General features: G+C 37.1%; 1 protein-coding gene across 2 annotated transcripts in view; it reads left to right on the top strand.

Annotated features, from left to right (window-relative positions):
• The first annotated feature begins 2,299 nt into the window (after window positions 1–2,299).
• The window catches only part of golim4a (golgi integral membrane protein 4a), a 102,639-nt gene continuing 85,164 nt past the window's right edge, over window positions 2,300–19,774 (top strand). For both annotated transcript variants that reach the window (XM_028794487.2, XM_028794486.2), the window contains exon 1: window positions 2,300–2,972. In XM_028794487.2, the coding sequence (XP_028650320.1) occupies window positions 2,786–2,972 (187 nt within the window). In that variant the 5' untranslated portion in view covers window positions 2,300–2,785. The remainder of the gene's footprint in view (window positions 2,973–19,774) is intronic.

Raw genomic sequence — 19,774 nt, 5'->3', positions numbered from 1 at the left:
TTTAAATGCATTTGTGGCATCTTGCAGGGTTACCTTGCTGTGTTGTGTTGAGTGTTCTTCCAAGGGCAGCTCCTCATGGTTCATGTGATGGTTTGGCCATACCTGCCCTACACCGCAATACTGGGCACAGACGGGCCAGAAAGAAAAATTGAGGAGAGCAGTCTGCAACTTGAACATTCTCAGGAACAGAGCCTGGCAGTGGACTACCCTTCCCCTTCACAAGGTTGTTTCTTACCCTGCTAGAAAGCAGGTAAGGGCATGGTGATCCAGTGGGTCGCTCTGCAGCTTTATTTTTGCTCACTGCCCTCCTTTTTCCAATGAGAGCAATGTAACGACAACTCCATGAAGTTTTACCAAAATGCTGTTGTGGTCGTCTATGGACAGCCAACTACCAACTCCATGCCACTGTGATCACATTTTGAGTCTGTTCACAACCTATTGTATCGAATGGTGGAGCACCAGATAGAATATCAGAGCCATAGCCTGATCCTGGCTAATGCCCACATTTTGGGGGCACACCTGAAATCCGTAAAAACATTTGAGATGATCACAGGTAGATTTTTTTGTCGTGAAATTCATGAAAAGATGTGCTGCCTTTGTAGGTCTTGTCTGGAGTGTCAGTTAACACAGCTACCCCCGGCAGGATTGTGCTCCTTTTGTCCAATTGTCTCTATTGTATTTTGTGAACTTGTTCGAGTGCATTATCATCAGCAATTCAGGTGTATGGATCAACCCCAAAAAATGTTCTTTTGGGTTGACTAAGACCAAATATTTAGGCTGCAGACCAAAAGGCAAACGCAGGCATTGCTGAGATCTTGCTGGGTTGTACCAGAGATTTGTTCCCCTCTTCTCAAAAAGAACTGTGCCTTTGTCGAATTTCTCCTAATATTCCAGCATGGAGCCCTCTGACTGAAACAGCATTTAGTGACCTCAAATCAGCCTTCATGTCGGCTCCTGTTCTGATTAACCTATCTTTACTCTGCCTTTTATGCCCAAGCCAGACACTTCAGATACTGGTCTGGGTGCCGTGTTGAGTCATGTTATTGAAGGAGTTGAACACCCTAGCATGTACCATAGCCAGAAACTGATGGACTGGAAAAGCAGGTATACAACGATTTAGCATGAAGCCATAGCCAAGTAGTTGGTGACCCAACTCCAGTACTACCTGTTGCCATGGGAATTCATTTTGGTCACCAACCACACATACCTGTAGTGTCTGTGTTTCCACTGGGACTCCAAGCCCCAGGTGACATGCTAATTTTTGAGTCTATAGCCCTTCTGGTCTGGGACAGCATAGCTAAACAAATGGGCTTGATGGGCAGAATGGTCTCCTCTTGTTTGTCAAATTTCTTATGTTCAAATTTGTTGTACAACATTGACAAGGGGCACTCCATGCCAGCACTAATACTCTAAACATGGGGATACAACCTAATGGCTAGTCAGCATTACCACTCCAAAATGTGATGGGGGTGCTGCCACTAACTATCTTCTCTTTCCACTGCAGCTCTCAGAAGACACACAAAGAGGGTGACTAGCTCCACCTCCAACAACCGGAGGAGGCTCCGCCCCTTTACCACAAAAATGGACAATTTCACTGAGGCAGTGTTTCTTTATCACCTGACCCCCAACAAGAACAAAACTCCTGCTGAAGAAACTTTAAGTAAAAGATCGGCTGCAAAGAAGCAGTGGTTATTTGTGTGCCAAAAAGGCACTATTTGTTTGGCATGCTCTGGTTTGCTCACCTTCTCACAACTTACTAGATGATGGTTGCAAACATGACTTGATTTTAAACTCGCCTAAACCAGGATGCACATCTAATTGAATACAAGATGAAAAAAATTACATAATTGCAGTGAAATCACCATGGATGTTACTTAGCATTTGTAAACCCAAACTCAAACTAATGTTCAACACTGCCACCATTTCAGGTAATAATCTGATTAAGTCACTCTTTAGGTATTTATGAAGTGGGTTCACTGTAACTTCTGTCAATTTAATTGTCTCAGATGGCTTTTCTTTCTTTGGACAAACCTATCCTTGGACAATGATATTTATGTACTTGGTCCTGCATTTTTATTACAACACAGTAAAACATAATTATGCACATAATTACATTTAAATGAATGCCCCGGCATGTAATAATATTATAAGAATGAAAACTAACTATATTCGGGTATCTTCCAAAAATTAACCATCTGGTTAAATGGAACTGAACGACGTCTCATGTTATCCAATAAAAAGCAGTCTTTGGAAGTAGGCGGGTCTAAAGTTCTCACTTTTCCCAACATGAAGGTGGGACTTCCTTGAGGATTTCTGTTGGACGGTTCAGTGTGACACGTAACTAAAGTGCAAAGTGCCATGGAGGATTATTATTTTTTTTAAGAAGAGTCACTGTTCGTGAATTCTAGCACTTCGTAGAAGCTGTGGTTTGCAGTTTCGGGACGTCTGTTCTCTACCGCCACAGTAAGAATCGAGCAAGATTACAGTAGCAGGACGACCGACTCTTTGAACTGTGGAGTTGCTGTGCAGGCAATGGGACGGCAGAAGTAAAAGGAGCGAACGAGCCACCGACCGGTCTAGGTGACAAAGTAAATAAAAAGAAAACAATCAAAAAAGTTTGATCGGTAGAGAGGACATATTTTCTGCTACCCTTCTTTCCTCGTGGTGTTGCAATGCATTTTACTCAGCGCTGATGAAACCGTAAAAGGTAAAGGAGAGATCTGGGCAAAACTTTTTATAAGTTCAGCATCGGTGTAGCCTGGAGGCAGGAGGTCACTGGACAAAGATGGGGAACGGAATGTGTTCTAGAAGACAAAAACGGATTTTCCAGTTTCTTCTTCTTCTGACTGTTACTTTTGGACTGATTTACGGAGCGATGGTATCTTACGAAATGCACAAGCAGCTGAAAAGATCGGAATCCCTGGCTTATAAATACCAACAGCACCAGGAGTCACTGTCCGCGCAGCTCCAAGGTAACGACAAAATTCCTAGGAACCTGGCGGAGTGTCTTGAAATGTGTGTGGCGGGTCCAGGGCAGAGATGTGTGTCTCAGCTTTCTGTGTCTCATTCTTCCTAGTTGTATCAGTTAATGGATTCATGTTTTGCAGCTTATACGTGCAAAGAATACCAAATGAGGCAAAAGATGTAGCTTGTAAACCACTGGCTTTGTAACATATTTGTCTAAATATACTTAATTTATAGTGGTCTTTTCAAAGTATCTTGTTTATTTGTAACCCACAACCGTAGCTTCACGCGTAGATGTTCATAAATCGTAATGCACGTATCGTGATACAGCATTTGACTGCGCACCGTCTTAATTTTAATGTAGTATACCAATATGAGTACAGCCTAGTAGTGTAGGTATATACTGTATTCGTGTAATATATACATGTTCAAAAGTGTTTTATAAAGAACTAACTGGTCAATATTTTAATGACTTTGAATTTACACACACGGAAAGATTTGAAGGTTTAAAAGTTTTTGCTGAAAACATTAGAACTGCATGTTTGGAAAGGTCCACTGCTATCGCCTTTCAGATTTGACCCGAATTTGTTTCAAGTTTCTTGCTTTATGACAACCCCTTTTAGTGTTAATTTCCTGTCTCCTCTAAGGTTAAAAATCAAATTGAATTAAACGTCATCTTCTATTCCAGCACAGTCTTAATTTATTTTGATTGGCATATGTGCAATATGTAGAATACAATTAGAGTTAGAATTGTGTTTTTAAATTAAAAGAAAATCCTAATGCGTTTTTGGAAGCTGTGCAAGACTGTCATCGTTAATCCGTAATTTGTTTTACCCTCTATGACTTTCTAGGAGAGAGCCATATGCTGTAAATGGAAAGTGTGAAATGTGTATACACATTATATGTCTTTTCAAAAATCCACAAGTAATTAGACTGTGTAGAATTGGGTCATTGGCTTAATAAAAGTCTCCTTTGCTGTCTTGAACCTGCGGAATGTGAAACAGTATCACATGGGCACACTAAACAGGTATACTTTAAACAAAAGTGCCTTTATTATACTATTATTAAAATGGAAGATTTCTCCTAGTCTGATTTTTCTAATTTTGAGGAAATTTGCTACCTCTCTGAAGTTTATTTAGCACTAAGAATGAGGTAAGCTATAGTTTCAAAAATACATTTTTTGCAAAAATTCTAAAGAAGTTAAACATTTTACTTTAATGTATTCCTTAAATACTTTAAAATCTACAATGTTTAGTGTAACTTGTGCCAACCACTTGGTAATGACTTTACTTTAAATTACATATTCCTCCATATGTCTTGAAAGGGATATTTCAAATTTATCAGTAATAGAAACTGGCACACATGGACAGCGACATCTTCTTCAGTAATAGAAATAATTTTTTTAATTCTATATAATATTTTAATGTAGTTGTAATCTTTGTTATAGGCATTTTGCATTGGAAACTTGACCGTGTGAATTTTAAGAATACTTGTTGGGTAGAATTAACAGCTGCTGAGGAGCTTCTTAAATTCCTACTCCGTAGAGCTTTACAGCAGCATGCTCTGGATTGATTAATAGGCTTTTATAGATCTAAAGGTTAGGCATTAGTTAAGTAATAGAATTTCATGTGTGGGCGTCTGCCTTTCACTTTCAAAATATATCATAAGGGAATCCTGCTCATTGCCTGAACTCCAGGGAGACTTTGAAGAAATGCAATCTCATTTTCTTTTGTATTCAACGGCACTGGCACACCTCTTGCTTTAATTGTTCTTTGCTCAAAGCTTTTTGATTGATAGTTGGAGTTTTCCTAAAACTTGAATTTAGTTCTGCATGCATTAGAAATGTTTAACCACTATCCTAAACATGTTCAGTAATAATAATAATACATTTTATTTATATAGCGCCTTTCCCATGCTCAAGGCACTTACACTGCCGTTCTTTATTATATTCTGTATGGCAGACAGAAATAAACCACAAGCAAGTACAATAGAATGTAATGGTTTGGAACTTAGATGCTTTTACTCGTGCAGTTTGTATATCCTTGCAGATGTGGCCTGCTTGAAGTTTTAAAACAAGCACACTGCTACAGGGTCACATCTCACTGCTCTCTTAATGTGTGACTGGCTCAAAGTAAGCTTTAACTTGCTTGATAATTTGGGGCAAAATGTCTCTTTCCAAATATGTAAATGGTTGGTTGGTTAGTTAGTAACTATAAATTGACTTCTACAGTATGTGCTTGAATATACCCTGCTATGGACTGGTCCAGGGCTAGAATGAAAATGGTTAGATGTTGTACTGAAGTGCACATTTTTCTGTTGTACAGTGGATAATTTTGTAAGGAGTGGCAGGTGCTACGTGCTAATATTTCTTTTTCTGGTTACTTCCTAGTTTTGGGTGAGACAAGTACTTTGTATACCTTACCTTTTCAACGAGAATCATTAAAAAAGAAGGGGGGGGGGGCAAGCTTTTTTTTTTCTACATTTGAATAATTAAAAGTTATATTCATACATATATATTTTGCAAGTCTCCATTGGACAAAGTGTTAGCTGAATAAATTGAAATGGAATTTTTTTTTTCCAAATTTTCTTGCGCTTGAGCTTGTATCCAATGTTGTCTTACAAATGGATGCCTCGACCACACTTGAGTGAATTTCTTAAGTGCTGTAGTACTAGGGTGTTGTACCGTGTTAGCCATTATGAATGTAGAGAAAAGCCAAGCAAAATGACACCTTTTATTGGCTAACTAAAAAGATTACAATATGCAAGCTTTCGAGGCAACTCCGGCCCCTTCTTCACCTGAAGAAGGGGCCTGAGTTGCCTCGAAAGCTTGCATATTGTAATCTTTTTAGTTAGCCAATAAAAGGTGTCATTTTGCTTGGCTTAAGTGCTGTAGAAATGCACTTATTTTGACCTGTATTACTGCAATCTTTCAACATGAAATAAAACAAGGGAGTAGAATAGTAAAACTTCTGTTTTTCACATTCTATCACTAAGATACCCAGCCCCTCAATGTCATCTGGAGCCATTTTTTATAAAAATAGTGATGTTGCATCCGATGCAGAAAATATAACTACATGGCTATTTCTCTTGGGCAGCAGAGGACATAGAAATTTGTAGTGGACATTTTATCAATCTATATCAAGATGCCCATAAGCTTAAACAATATTTCTGCAACTGGGAGAAAATGCGTGCAAACATGGGATGAACATGCCTTCTGTTGGGAAACAATCAAATTATAAATGTTGTATTTGGAAGCATAAGCTCTAGATATTCTCACTTTTTTATGCAGGTTTTCTCTGACACCTTGGTTATGTATAACCTCATAAGTGCGTAGGTTAATTCGTTATCCTAAATTGCTCTAGATGTGAGATTGCACGCATGAGGGAATGTGCCTTGTGACTATCTTCCATTCTGTTTAAACGTAGTTTCCGCTAAAGCCAGATGCTGCCATAATAGGCTTGTGCTCCCTACGAACTTTGAATATGAAAAGAAAATCGATGGATGAGTGTTTACTTTAATATTCATTTGCTTGCATTTGTATTTTACCTTTGCAATTTCCTCTAGTTCTCTGTAATCTGTAAATCTGAAGAATATAGAAAAATTCTGGAAATGTCTTTGAGGTGGAAACCACTTCTTTTTTGTTGTTGTCTTGAAGACACTCCTCTACTCATCTGTGTACTGGAACCTAAATCCTTGCATGAAAGTTTGAATAGTTTTTTAATTGGGTGTGACAGTCCGGGTAGGCCCTCACCCTCCTTTGTTGCATTCGGGAGCCTTCTGAACCTGAAACCATCGATGGTCATGAACTGGGCAAATGAGGACATGCACATTCAGCAAGTGCTTTTATTAAAACAGATAGTTGATCAAATTCTTCAATAAATAAGTAACCCAGTAATAATCCAGAATGAATAAATAATCCTTTAAGGCAAGATTGAAAAATCCCAAAACAGGACTTGCTTCTAAAAACTCCCAATCCCAGGTGCAATCTTCTAAAATCAATGTCTCCTCTGCTTACCCTGATGGGATCCTGCAGCCAGAGGAGATGTCCTGCCAACAGGCACAGCCAAGTATTTATCCAGGCTCGAGTCGTGGCTGTCACCAGCCCTCAGTAGTGCGCTTCACCTCACCTCATTGCTTCAGCTCCTGCTGCCACTCCTCGGTCTTATCCCAAGATGCACTCGGCTAGAGGGGCCCACTTCAGCCCCCTCAAACATCGACCCTGTGCTCCTCCTGGATCACTCCTCCTGACTGCCTGCCTCCATCCTCTGAACCCTGGCATCCCCTGATCCTACTGCCTTCATTCATGTTCTCTATCTTTCCTCTTTAACCTCCTTCTGTCAGTTGTTCTCTCTTTTTCTGCTTGTCTCTTTGTCCTGATTCCCTGCCATGCAGGCTCCTTTACAGTATATGCATGTTCAGGTATAGATTTGTCCCTCAGAGGTGTGAATGAGGCACCTGACTGATGTGCTTGTGCACACCCACACACAACTGGAGCCTGCACTTCCCAGGACATGATTATTTATTTAAAATCTGCAACATGGACCACATTTCACATTGGGGTATTTGTTAAGACCCCTATATTGAATAGCTGCTCTTCAGTTTTTTTTATTACAGTAGTACAGTACTATGGTGCTGTACCGTGTTAGCCATTATGAATGTAGAGAAAAGCCAAGCAAAATGACACCTTTTATTGGCTAACTAAAAAGATTACAATATGGAAGCTTTCGAGGCAACTTGGGTCCCTTCTTCAGGCAAGATGAAGAAGGGACCTGAGTTGCCTCGAAAGCTTGTATAATGTAATCTTTTTAGTTAGCCAATAAAAGGTGTCATTTTGCTTGGCTTTTATTACAGTTAAAAGAATAGGCAAGTAAAAAAAATTGTGCCAAACCTGACACATGTATGCCAGTCTCCTCTTATTTATGTAATGGTATTTTTTTTTTTTTTTTTTTTTTTACTTGCTTTCATGCCTTACAAGTTTCTATGGCTGAGTGAGGCTATGATTTGTGGTAAACTCTTGTAATTTGGAGGATTTCTACGCTAAATGTTTGTATTTGTTTGTTTCTTCATGGTGCCTATCTCTAGATAAGAAAATGATAATATACTTCTACACTTCCAGTGTCCATTATTTACATATAATGTGCACAACAAGATAATTTAGAGTTAAGGCAATGTTAAAATATATGTGCAGTATGCATTCAATTTGAAGCTAAGTTGCACTTACTGTAGGTGTCTAATTTCCAATTTTGGATAATTTATGTAGTTACTGAAATGCTCTGGCATCTGTAGAAGTAAAAATGTATGCACAGTAAAATTTAAATACATTTTTTTTCTTATTTTTAATAACTTTATTCGTCTTGTTTGTTTTGCTAGTGGGAGTGGTGCATCAGTTTGTTTTGTCTTACAGACCTTTTATGTAATTTTTCATGTTTTGTCATTTGTTCCCATGTGTCTAATAATAACTGGGTCACACAAATGTAGTTCAGGAAGTCATCCACATTTCTAGGGATACCTCCTACCTGTAATCTGCTCAGGCAGTACACTGTATACGTCTTTCTAGTGTTGTTATGAATCCATTTAGTCTTGTTATCATTATGCTACCTTTCTATAACATCTTCTTTCTGTTTGATTACCGATTTAGAAGTTACCCAGTGGAGCTTTTGACCTTTCCTTTCTATCCCACGTACAAATCTTCATTCAGCTCTTTAGGGATTTGGATACTAATGATCAATTTAATACAACAACATTTATTTATATAGCACATTTTCATACAAACAATGTAGCTCAAAGTGCTTTACGAGACGTAATGACTGAAGGCGGTTCTTCTCCTGTTCTTGCATCACACAATATCCTCAGTCTTCTGTATTGAATTGAGAATTCCAACTTTGCCAATTTTTAGCTTACCCCAGTATTTTCTAAAATGGTGCATAGGTATATTCCTCCAATTCAGCAATCTTTCAAAGGTTAACAACTTTGTCGTAAAGTACTCATGAAGCCAACACTTTTTTTGAGCTGTGCACCGATTTCTTCCCCAAGGAGGCTCTTGTTATGTGTTTGAATTTCCAACAAATTCAGTTTCACATGGGGCTGTGTTCACATGCTATGGGATGGGACAAAACGTTTCCCAGTGGGAAGTTGAATTTGAACTCTCTTCAAAATGGTTGTAGTAGAAAACCACTACTTGAGTTAGCTGAGTTGCGATGGAATGGAATATTGATATTTCACCCTGCTCAATAATATGAAATAAAAAAATATCAGATACTGTAAGTGAGTCAGGAAAGACGTTTTGGGTTCAAATGCCTTTGGAACAATGAGATGCCCTTTTAATGTGTTTAGTTTACTCTTATTTTCACAAAAAAATAGATATTAACTTTAACTTTTTTATTTATTTATTTTTTTTCCACTGAGTTGCACATCTACAGTGACCTTGCATTTCTCCCAAAAAATAGGGAAGAATTTTAGTTAAGTGCAAAGGTGGTCTGTCACAAGTGGAAACTCCCTATATTCTCACAGCATTGACATATAGGAGGTGGAGAAAATTCGGTTACAGTTCAAACCTGTAGCGCCGGTTTGACAACTCTGCAGTTCTGTTTGACATGGATTGAGCTTTCGTAAGCTAGTTTGACTTGGACTTCTCAACACACACCTTCCTAATTCGGATTCTGTCCCATCCCTCTTGCCTTAAGCCTCTTCCCCCAAGCAGCTCATTATATTGTATGTTAATGTTCCTCAAATTAACTGCACTGCAATTGAGTGTCTGCCTTGAGCCTGATGTGATACTGTAATGGAATGACTAGCTTTAGAAAATGGCTGGATGGGCTCCTCATCCTCATACCCTTGCTTTAAACTACCATCGTTTCCCGTGAAGTACCTCTTTCTACTTTGAATTAAGCACAAATAATCTAATGCTCATTATATAGTATGCTACTGCAAAAACTCATTGATTAAATCTTTTGCAAGCAACAAACAAAATAACCCTTAATCAGAGAAAATAGGGTGTGAAATCCAATGTATGGACCAAGGTTTAAGAGTAAGATATTTAACTGTAGGTGGAATATTTACAGAAAGAGAAGTGAAGGTGACAGACCAATTGCAGCTTTTAAGAGTACAAAGTCATCTTTACTCCCTGAGAATTCTATAAGTCAGTCCTCTTCACTGGAACTGCATCTTGCCATCTGGAATCTCGGGTTAATAGAGTAAGCCACATGCTAGTTCTTAAAGTGACAGCTACAAATGATTATTCTTCCTTGCTGTAGTCTAAAAAGACATTTCTTTAAGGACAAACGACCTCCAGACATCACCATATGATCAAGGCAAATACAGATAACAGTTGTTTTTTAACTAGGTAAGCTCACACATATGGTACTGAAGTGAGCCTTCTCTGTATTCTTCAAAACTCTTGTTATTAGAATTCTTTTTAAAGGTCCAACACCCAGAATTGTTCCTGTACAGAGTTACATTAATCTGAATACTTCTATGCTCCCTGTTCCTGTGTATCAACCTGGAACGAATAGCTAGGCCTTATTTAAGGCTTACAGTGCCTCTCCTATTAAAGTATGCTCCAATGTCGATAACTTTGAGGCACTAGCTATCCATATTAATACAACCCTCCCAACTTTGTTGTGGAAATGGTCTCAGACCTATTTTTATTATCTCTGGTTAGAAAACCACTCCCAGAGCCCTGGCTGAATTCCAGTAGCAGCCTTTTAACCCTTACAGTTTCTTTTGTGGATGTTTCCTCAGAAATGTCAAGTGATATATTTAGAAATCTTCACTTGAAGCTTTTGTGGCAGCAAATAGCAAGGGCCTCATGTTGCAGCCTTCTGAAAGCATTTTTTGGTTTATTATAAGGTTGAGGCGTTCCCACAGCCTTCTCTTCAACAGAGGGACTTAGTAATGACCCTTAGGGAATATTAGTCTTGGTTAGCACTTTGTTTCGTCTGATTGCACAGTTTTTTTAATTGGGTAAATGTGAGTGTTGATTTCTTTATGAGATTCCCTGCAAAGCAAGTGTATTATGGTGGAGCCATTATTTACTAAATACAAGCTCAGTATTTCATTTTTTTCCTCCCAAAGAAATCAGTTTATTCTTGTGTAATGTTTCTTCACTGAGTATAGGTTCAGATCACTGATGAACAACTAAAATACAATATTGGTAAATTATTAAACCATACATGTGCACACAAACTCTGGTGAAGAGAGGAATACAGAAAGCATCTCAAAGGTTATATACAAGTAGTAACTTATTAATGGATTTCTGTCTTAAATATGAATTCCCATTAACATGAAAATTTCAGGAATCTGGAGTGTTATCTGGTGAATTTGTTTTCAAATGGGGAAAAGCATTTTTCAGGCTTTGGCCTTAAATGCTGAGAAACACATATTCGTATGTGCCCTTTTGCAAATTCTCTGGCTAATTGTCAAAGCTGCAGACCTTTGGAAGAACTGCATTAAGGTGGAAAGTGATACTATATGTAAATAGAGTTCTCTCATGGATGAAAGTTTGGCTGTTCATTTTCTTTAGCTTGGCCTTTGAAGAGACTGGACACTTGTGATACTGTTCTAGTTTATGTAATGTCCTCAAAGCACATGATCTGTAGTAGTATTGATGCCTTTCTCATATTTAATCAATGTTCACTTTTTGCCTAAGATACCTGCCAGATAGACTCTGTTTATCTCCCCATGATTATCAAGGTTTCTTTTTAGGATTTTGATTAATTTTTGTGTACTTTATGATAGGTGTGCCTAAATTGACCAATTTTTTTATACTGCATCTGATTTGTATACAACAGTAGTGCAAGCATATACTCCAGTGATTTGGTTAAGCTTGTGTTTCTTAATATGACTAATTCTCAGAAAATATGAACTTAAACCCAAAAGAGGAATTCTACAGTTGATTTTGTAAAGATTAGCTTATGTGTACTAAAATATGTGAATTACAAGATTCAGGTATTCATAGTTTACATTGTATGTTTTTTGTATTTTATATTATCCTGTTGTAGAAAAGGGGTAACTGGGCAACTATAGGCCAGTAGGTTTAACAGGCATTATATGTAAATTAAAGGATAGAATTATTATTTGAAAAACTGAGCAACATGTGTCAAAAACAGGAGTTTTACTGAGCAGTCATTAGGGGTTCAGACAAGGAAGGTCATGTTTTACAAGCATTCTGGAATTCTATGAGTAAGTAACAAAAGGATATGGTCAAAGTGGAGCATATTATATTATTTATTTTAACTTTCAGAAAACATTTAATAAAGTACTACATGTGAGGTTGGGGATTCAGACTAAAAGAAGTGGGAGTTCAGATGTTTGTAGATGGGTGCAAAATTAGCTTAGACCCAGTAAGCAGAGGGTTATGGTGCAAAGAACTTTTTCAGAATTAGGTGATGTTAATAGAGGTGTTCCACAGGGGTCAGAGCTGGGGCTGCTGCCATTTTTTTAATATACTGTATATAAATGATTTGGATAAGAATATAAGTAGCAAGATGGTTAACTCTGCAGATGATACCAAGATAGGTGGACTCACAGATAATATGGAATCTGTTAAATCTTTCCAGAGGGACTTGGACAGCATACAGATTTGGGCAGATATCTAGCAGATGAAGTTTAATGTAAGTAAATGTAAAGTAAAAATGTTAGGTTTGAATACACAGTGGGAGATCTGAAAATTGAAAGTACACGTTATGAGAAGGATTTGGGGAGTCGTAGTGGAATCGACACTATCAACTGCCAGACAATGTTCAGAAGCCATTAAAAAGGCTAACCGAATGTTATGTTAGCATGTTGTGAATAGTACAAGTCCAATGAGGTTATGCAAAAGCTTTATAACACCCTGATGTGGCCTTATCAGGAGTAGTATGCCTAGTTTTTGTCTCTAGGCTGCAGAGAGGACATAGCAGTGCTGGAAAAAGTCCACTGAGAAAAGTGACTAGGCTGATTCCTGGGCTACAGGGGATGAATTGTGAGGAAAAATTGAAAGAGCTGAGCCATGAGGAGACATGAGTGAAGTGTTTAAAATTCTGAAGGGAATTAATACAGTGGATTGAGAATGCAGTCATGTTTAATATGGCGGCACTTATATAGTAAATGTTTTGCTCATAAAACTCAAGTAGTGCTCTTTGTGATAAGTGCTGTTAAAATAACTGACAACGACTATCATTTTAGTCAGAGGATGATCTAAGTGTTAAGGGTGCGTGTGTTGTGACAGGGTTTTGCCATTTCTAGGGTTGTTCACTTTCCTGGGCCCAATGTTGCTAGGAGAAGCCCTGGTCTCCTGCATCTTTGACTTGAATTAAGAAATGTTTCATAATTAATATTTGAATATAGGAGAAACTGTTATGTGCATTGGATTTCCACAGAACAATATTTTTGTACAGTATTTAGGGCTATTCTGCTGAATCCATTTGTAGAAATATTGTGCCATAGAGGTTTTGTCTTTCAAGTGCTTAAAATGCCCAAAGATGGTAATGAGTCAACATTCATTAAAATAATGTCTTCTGATTGTTTCCGTAATGTAAAAGTTTCTGTAGTGAAAAATTAATGCAAAGTCAAAATTAATCATAAAGTAGAAACTACAGGCTTCAGGTTAACAATGTAATGAAAACTGGTGATAGCATGCACTCTCTGTGAAATATTTTGTTTTAGATGTAACATACAGACCAGAGCCTGATCATCTTCTAAAAATGTTTTTCCAAACAAAAATAGTGCTTGGCCACTGTATAGTGTACTCCCATTTATAAACAATTTTTATTGTAATTCATGAAATTGGTATTGAACATTTTCACATCAGTATATGGACATGTTTTCAGCGGGAATACATTCTGTACAGAGTTTGTTACACAGGACTCCTCACCTATTCAAAAGAGATGCCATTATAAATGTTAGTACAGAATTCAAGAGACAGCTCAAACTGAAGAGAAAAATCAAAAATCAAACTAGAACATTGGAAGCAAGCTTGACGAGGGCCAGTTTAAGACCACATAAAAAAAAAATTTGATGTTTAAAGTATCCTCTTTAATAAAATCCCTTTGTGCGTCCATGTGTCCGTGTGTGTGTGTCTTCTGGTGAAGTGCGCATGCGCGGGGCGACGCTACAAAGCAGATGCTTCAAAGGCCGCCTGACGCATCACACAAGATGGAGTGGGCGGGACCTATAAAATATTACGCGACCGATCCAATCGGATATCGGTAAATGAGGTAACACCTAAAACGTAAGGCACGAAAAGTCCAATCGGGTACTGAGACGCGGAGACCAGCTTCCCCAAAGAGGTGGGATTAGTGTTTGTTGTTGTGCAAGTGTTCACTCTGAGGATGTCAGATTTGCGATTAAGAAGCTTGGCCCGATAAAGTGTAAAGTGTCAGTTGTTGAAGGGGTTTTCCTAAATAAACGAATTTTCATGATATTACAATAGGATGACTTTTAAAAGTAGATTTATTTTCGCGCACATAAAATCCGTTGCTGGGGAGACGCCACACGTAAAATAATCAGCTGCACGCCAGCACAGATTAAAATACTTGCTGGGGAAGTGCACAGTACTTGCTGGAGAGACGCCACAGCAAGCTAAAATAAAGAGAGGCAGGATAGGAGATCTTCAAACAGACACAACACATCAATCAACAGCCACTGAGGAGAGGATAAATGTAATAATAATTATACATACTGTATTGTCATATACGTTTCTATTTTATTTTTATTATTATTTTACTTAAGGCTTCTTGCAAAAATATTTTTGACAAAAAAAAAAAAATTAAGACAAACAGAATGAGGTCAAGGTCCCTTGCCATTTAATATAGACTGTTCCTACTAATGTTTATGCACTACTGTTCTAGCGTCCGTTATTGTAACGGGCTTAATGTCTAGTTCAGTATAATACTGTGGTGAAACAAGGTTTGTGAATCCTTTTTTAAAAACTTTTCAATTTCTGCATAAATTAGTACTTAATAATTATTAATATATATTTAGTTGTTAATTATGTTTCAGGTATTTAAAAATGCTATACTAACACCTAGTATAACAATGCATCTAAGTACTAATTTACTATTTTAAGCTATAGCTTGTTGGAGGACTTACCAGTTAGTCAAGTTTCAAAACTACATAACAAAAGTCTTTTAAAAAGATTTTTAGATGCAACCGAAATTTCTCACCCTATCAGTAAACTTTGACTTCTGTTTGTACTTTTGAGTTTTTTCTGCAAAATGCCTCTTTTTTTTTTTTTTTTTTTAAACTTATTCTTCTCAGTTTTAAAATATTTTCTATAAACCCAAGTTTTATCATTATAATGTCTACATTATACCAAAATTGAAAACTGATGGGATTACTATAGTTCATTTTCCTATTGTCTTCATCACCCCGAAAGTGGCCCAACTATACTGGCTTCCTGTAAAATATTGCATTAAGTTTTAAAATATCCCACCAGCTTCCAAACCCATAAACTTCAACACTGCAACTTACAAGGCCAATATTTATTGCATCAACTGAGATTTTTCCAATACTGGTCTTCACACTATTTCAAAACTTATTTGCAGCAGAGAGTGAACAGTAATTTATGTGTGTAGGCCTTATTGTCCAAAAACCCAGTACCATGGCCTCTTCAGGAAGTTCTAGAAGTGGATTCAGTCATTTAATTCTTGAAAAATTCCTGTTTATTCTCTCTTACATTGTTATCAGTTCAGCCAGTAACGATACTCTCATATTAATGATACTGTTCTAGCTAGTCTAGTCTTGATTTCAATACTGTATACTGTCACCTCAACCTGTCAATCTATGTGGATGTGCTAAGAGTTAGTTGTTACGTAGGCAAACTTAAATTTGTGCCTTGTAACTTTACTATATACTGAATTATCTTTGTATTTTTTGTTACTTTGAAATGTAGCAATCCTCATTTTAGCATTAAAGCCAACCTCTTGGCATTACAAGCCTTTCATGGCATGAATGTATGAAGGTGACAGTATGATGTATGACTTTGTGGATCTTGCCAGTAATCTGCCTCTTATCTCTTTTGGTAACAAATTAGCACTTCTCTGTCAACTGCTGGTATAGAGAAACATCCGTATACGTCAAGATGTATGTGAGTTGAGAGGACTGTTCAACCCCTCTTGTGACTATTTCACCCAAACCTTGGTACCTTTTTTAATGGTTCCTTGCATATGTCTATGGAACATCTGTATTAATATCACATCACATAAATCATGTACCAACGTTTTCATGTTCTAGTTAAATATGAATCATAGGTAAATACTGAAATGCTAGTGAAAGCCAGCAAATTCCCCAGCAACATATTGGAATATAAAGTACCGAGAGTCTTGTAAATTAACTAAAATTTGATGATGACCCTACTCCTCGGCTATTAGTACAGTATTGAAAGTCTAAAGATTTACAGGGATAATAAATCTCAAATACCACAAATAGTATAAAGTTTCAGAGATATTTTTAAGTGTTATGGTCCGTGATCACATGTTATTAACTTTTCCATCTAATTGGACCATTTTTGACCACTTTCTGCTGAAAATGGTCTATCACAGACTAGTTTTTGTTTTTGACCTTTTTTAATGGAAAACCTGTATTCAGAGGAATGTGTCCTTTTACATGAAATAGAAATCTTCATTTGAAGGTAAAAATGTGGAGATGAGAGTCAAACTTATCACATTGATTCAATGAGAGACGGGCTCCCAAAATTATGTTAATGACGAGGACAAACATTATTAGAAGGAAAAAAAGTTAGATGGTTTAATTGGATCCTTCGGAGTGCAGTATGTTTTTAAGGTCATTAAACTATTTGGACCTCAAGTAATCTGGCAACATTTGTTGTGATCAACAAACCCCTCGAGGATAAACTAAGCCAGGGGTGTCCATGTAGAACAGGTTACAATTTCTTGACATTGTTGTCAGGAGTATTCATGCTTCACTTGCAGAGCTGTTAGAAGGTGAAGCACTTGTAATCCCAATAGTACATTTTTTTTTTATTCCCTCTTCACCTCCATAACCCATTTAAAGCTATCCCGTTAGAGTACTTTACAGATCTTTGTCTCATTAGTAACTAAGCACGGCTTTCGCTGCATGTCTGTGACCAGCATGTAAAAGTAAATTTTCTGAGACAAAGCTATAAACAAACACACATTAAAAAATGAAAGCTGAGGCTAAGAGAAAAAAAATTAGCTTTAGCAGGTACAGTATTTCACATTTCTAGCCACACACATGACAAATGAGAAGTGTGAAATTAAACCCTAAACCTACCATCCATTTTGTGCAAGTGGGTAACTAGCTGCCAGGTTTGTCAAAATCTTTCTTGGGTTAAAAGGCCCCAAAATTGTACTAAAAAAATACTTCAAATTGCAACACACAGAGACATGGTTAAATATTTTTTCGTTCTTTCTCTTTTGGAGACATATTCGACCATTTTTATGTTAACATTGAGTATTTTCAAACAGGTTTTTTTTTTCTTCTTCAAATCAAACACATTTACTGTATTAAACTGAAAAGAGGTGTATACGTCAAAAGATATAACAATCTATAAATAAATACATTTTGAGTAATGAAAATTCTACTAATTTCTATGGAGATGTAAAATGTGATAATTTTAAATTAAGCACTCTATACTATTTTATTTAATTGTGTAAAGGCTTCTGTAGCCAGGCAATGCACAGCCTATTCACTGAGGCCACATGAGCTTTAGTCCCGACACCCAGGTTCTCCTGTTACTCTGTTTCTCCACAGGCCTTTGCCAACATTGATTTATGCAGTGAGTCAGCACAGCTGTCCTGAGTAGTTGATTCCCTCAGGACGCTGTGTGGTATGTTGGCTTTGGGATAATTTAAGTACATGTTCCCCTGGTAATTGTGGCACCCAAGGATGTCCTCTTATAAACAGCAATTGTCTCTGGATGGTTCATTAGATACTGTATATGTCTGTATGTATTGACTGCAGGAATGAAAGGGATATGTATCTGCGGACTGAAATGCCAACTACTGCCCCACACCCTAATTATTTCTATTTTTTTTTTTCATTCTGTCTTAAAGTCAATACTTTAATGTGCTGCTCCAGTTCAAAGCACATATCAAGGACAGTCTCTGAATACAACATAAAACTGAAGCCATATCAGTTGAATGTGTCATTATTCTATATTTTCAGACATTCACTCAGTCTTTATTTTTATATTTATCTTTCATACTGCGCTTTTCTGAAAACTATTTTAACTAAGACTATAACAGGAAAAAACATAAGGTAGAGCATGAACACAGCAGCACTTTCATTTTTCCCTACTACCTGCTTTTACAGCATATGATTGGATATTCAATATGTTATTTTTTGATTTGTGAAATTACTTCTCATTATTTTAGTAAGTGGTGCTGTTTAGTGGCTAGGAAACAGTTACTTTGTCAACCTGCAGTAAACAAATCACTTGCCATTTCCCAATATTGCACAGAAGTGATTAATAATAATGGTAACTAGTAAAAGAGGGTTCTTGAGAGTGTCTAGGATTATTAAATCATACAACAGTTGTCACTGCCATCTACATTTATAGTACCTCTGTCTATTCATTCATTCAAGGAGTTCACGGTATCAATTTATAGGTCAGCAGGGATATGGTGTCCTATGCAGTACTACCCAGGGTGTTCAGAATTGCACAGGATGGAATGGAAGTGCATCTGTGGTCACTAAATAGTTTCCAAAGAGTACATTTTTTTTGGAACAAAACACAGTCTACAATCCTATGGTCTGCCTGTTTACAAATGAGTGATGCAATTTTTGAGTTGGTCATTACCAAACCTTCAACCTGTCATTTTCATTGAATCAATAATGTGAAATGCAGATTTCAGTTTAAGTAGGGCCAAATTCATTACCATTCGATGAACTGCTTTGACATGATGATTTGGTTTTGTCCCCACTCTCTCTCTCTCTCTCTCTCTCTCTCTCTCTCTCTCTCTCTCTCTCTCTCTCTCTCTCTCTTAAACCCTTACAAACCTCCTTCCTTATGAAATTTCTGAAATGCCACATAGCCTGTATTTTAAGTTGGACCAATAACAACCCACATGCAGAATTCCTTGAAAATCTATTGAGCTGCTTTTGCATTATTATCAAACTAAAACACAGATAAGGTGCGATTATGAGAGTTGAAAGTATGAGGAAAATGAACAAATAACCTTAACCAGAAAAATTAAAAAAAAAAAAAAAAAAAAAAAAAAAAAAAGGCAGGAGTTATTATGATTTTATATACAGTAGATAATATGGTTGATGTATTGCCTTAAATATAATTTTTGTGATGCTGCTGCCTTTGGCAGGTTCAGCCATCCTTTCTGTAATCTTTTCCTCTCACAATGTCCAATGTAAAATAGATAGCTTTTTAACCGGGGCCAGCATGGTGATTAACATAAGTTAAAAGTCTTGGATTTGAATTGTTGCCATGACACTAACTCATGCAGGAAACAAAAGCAATGAGCAATCTTCATGTATCCAGGTTTTCCTCCTGTGCCCCAAAAATGTGTGTGATAGGTTAATTGGTAATTCTAAATTTTCCCTTTGGTAGTGGTGAATGTGTGCATAAGTGCAACCTGTGATTGACTGCCACTCAGTCCAGAATTGGCACTTGCCTTGCATCGGATGATCCTTAGATAGGTGCCAGTCCCCTCTCTATTCCCACCTGAATAAGTAGATTTGATGATAGATTAAAATCTTCTTACAATATTTAATTTATGATGGGATTTGATATGCCACAAACTGTTCTTGTTTGTTTTTACATTATTGCTGTAGATGGTGAAAATAATAGTAAGGAAAATATAAAGTGTTTTGCACCAAGTACAGTATTTATAGTGTA

This window comes from Erpetoichthys calabaricus, chromosome 2 (assembly GCF_900747795.2).
Source record: "Erpetoichthys calabaricus chromosome 2, fErpCal1.3, whole genome shotgun sequence".
NCBI classification, from domain to species: domain Eukaryota; kingdom Metazoa; phylum Chordata; class Cladistia; order Polypteriformes; family Polypteridae; genus Erpetoichthys; species Erpetoichthys calabaricus.
The sequence above is the reverse complement of the archived record's forward strand: the minus strand, read 5'-3'. Positions and strand labels throughout refer to the sequence as shown.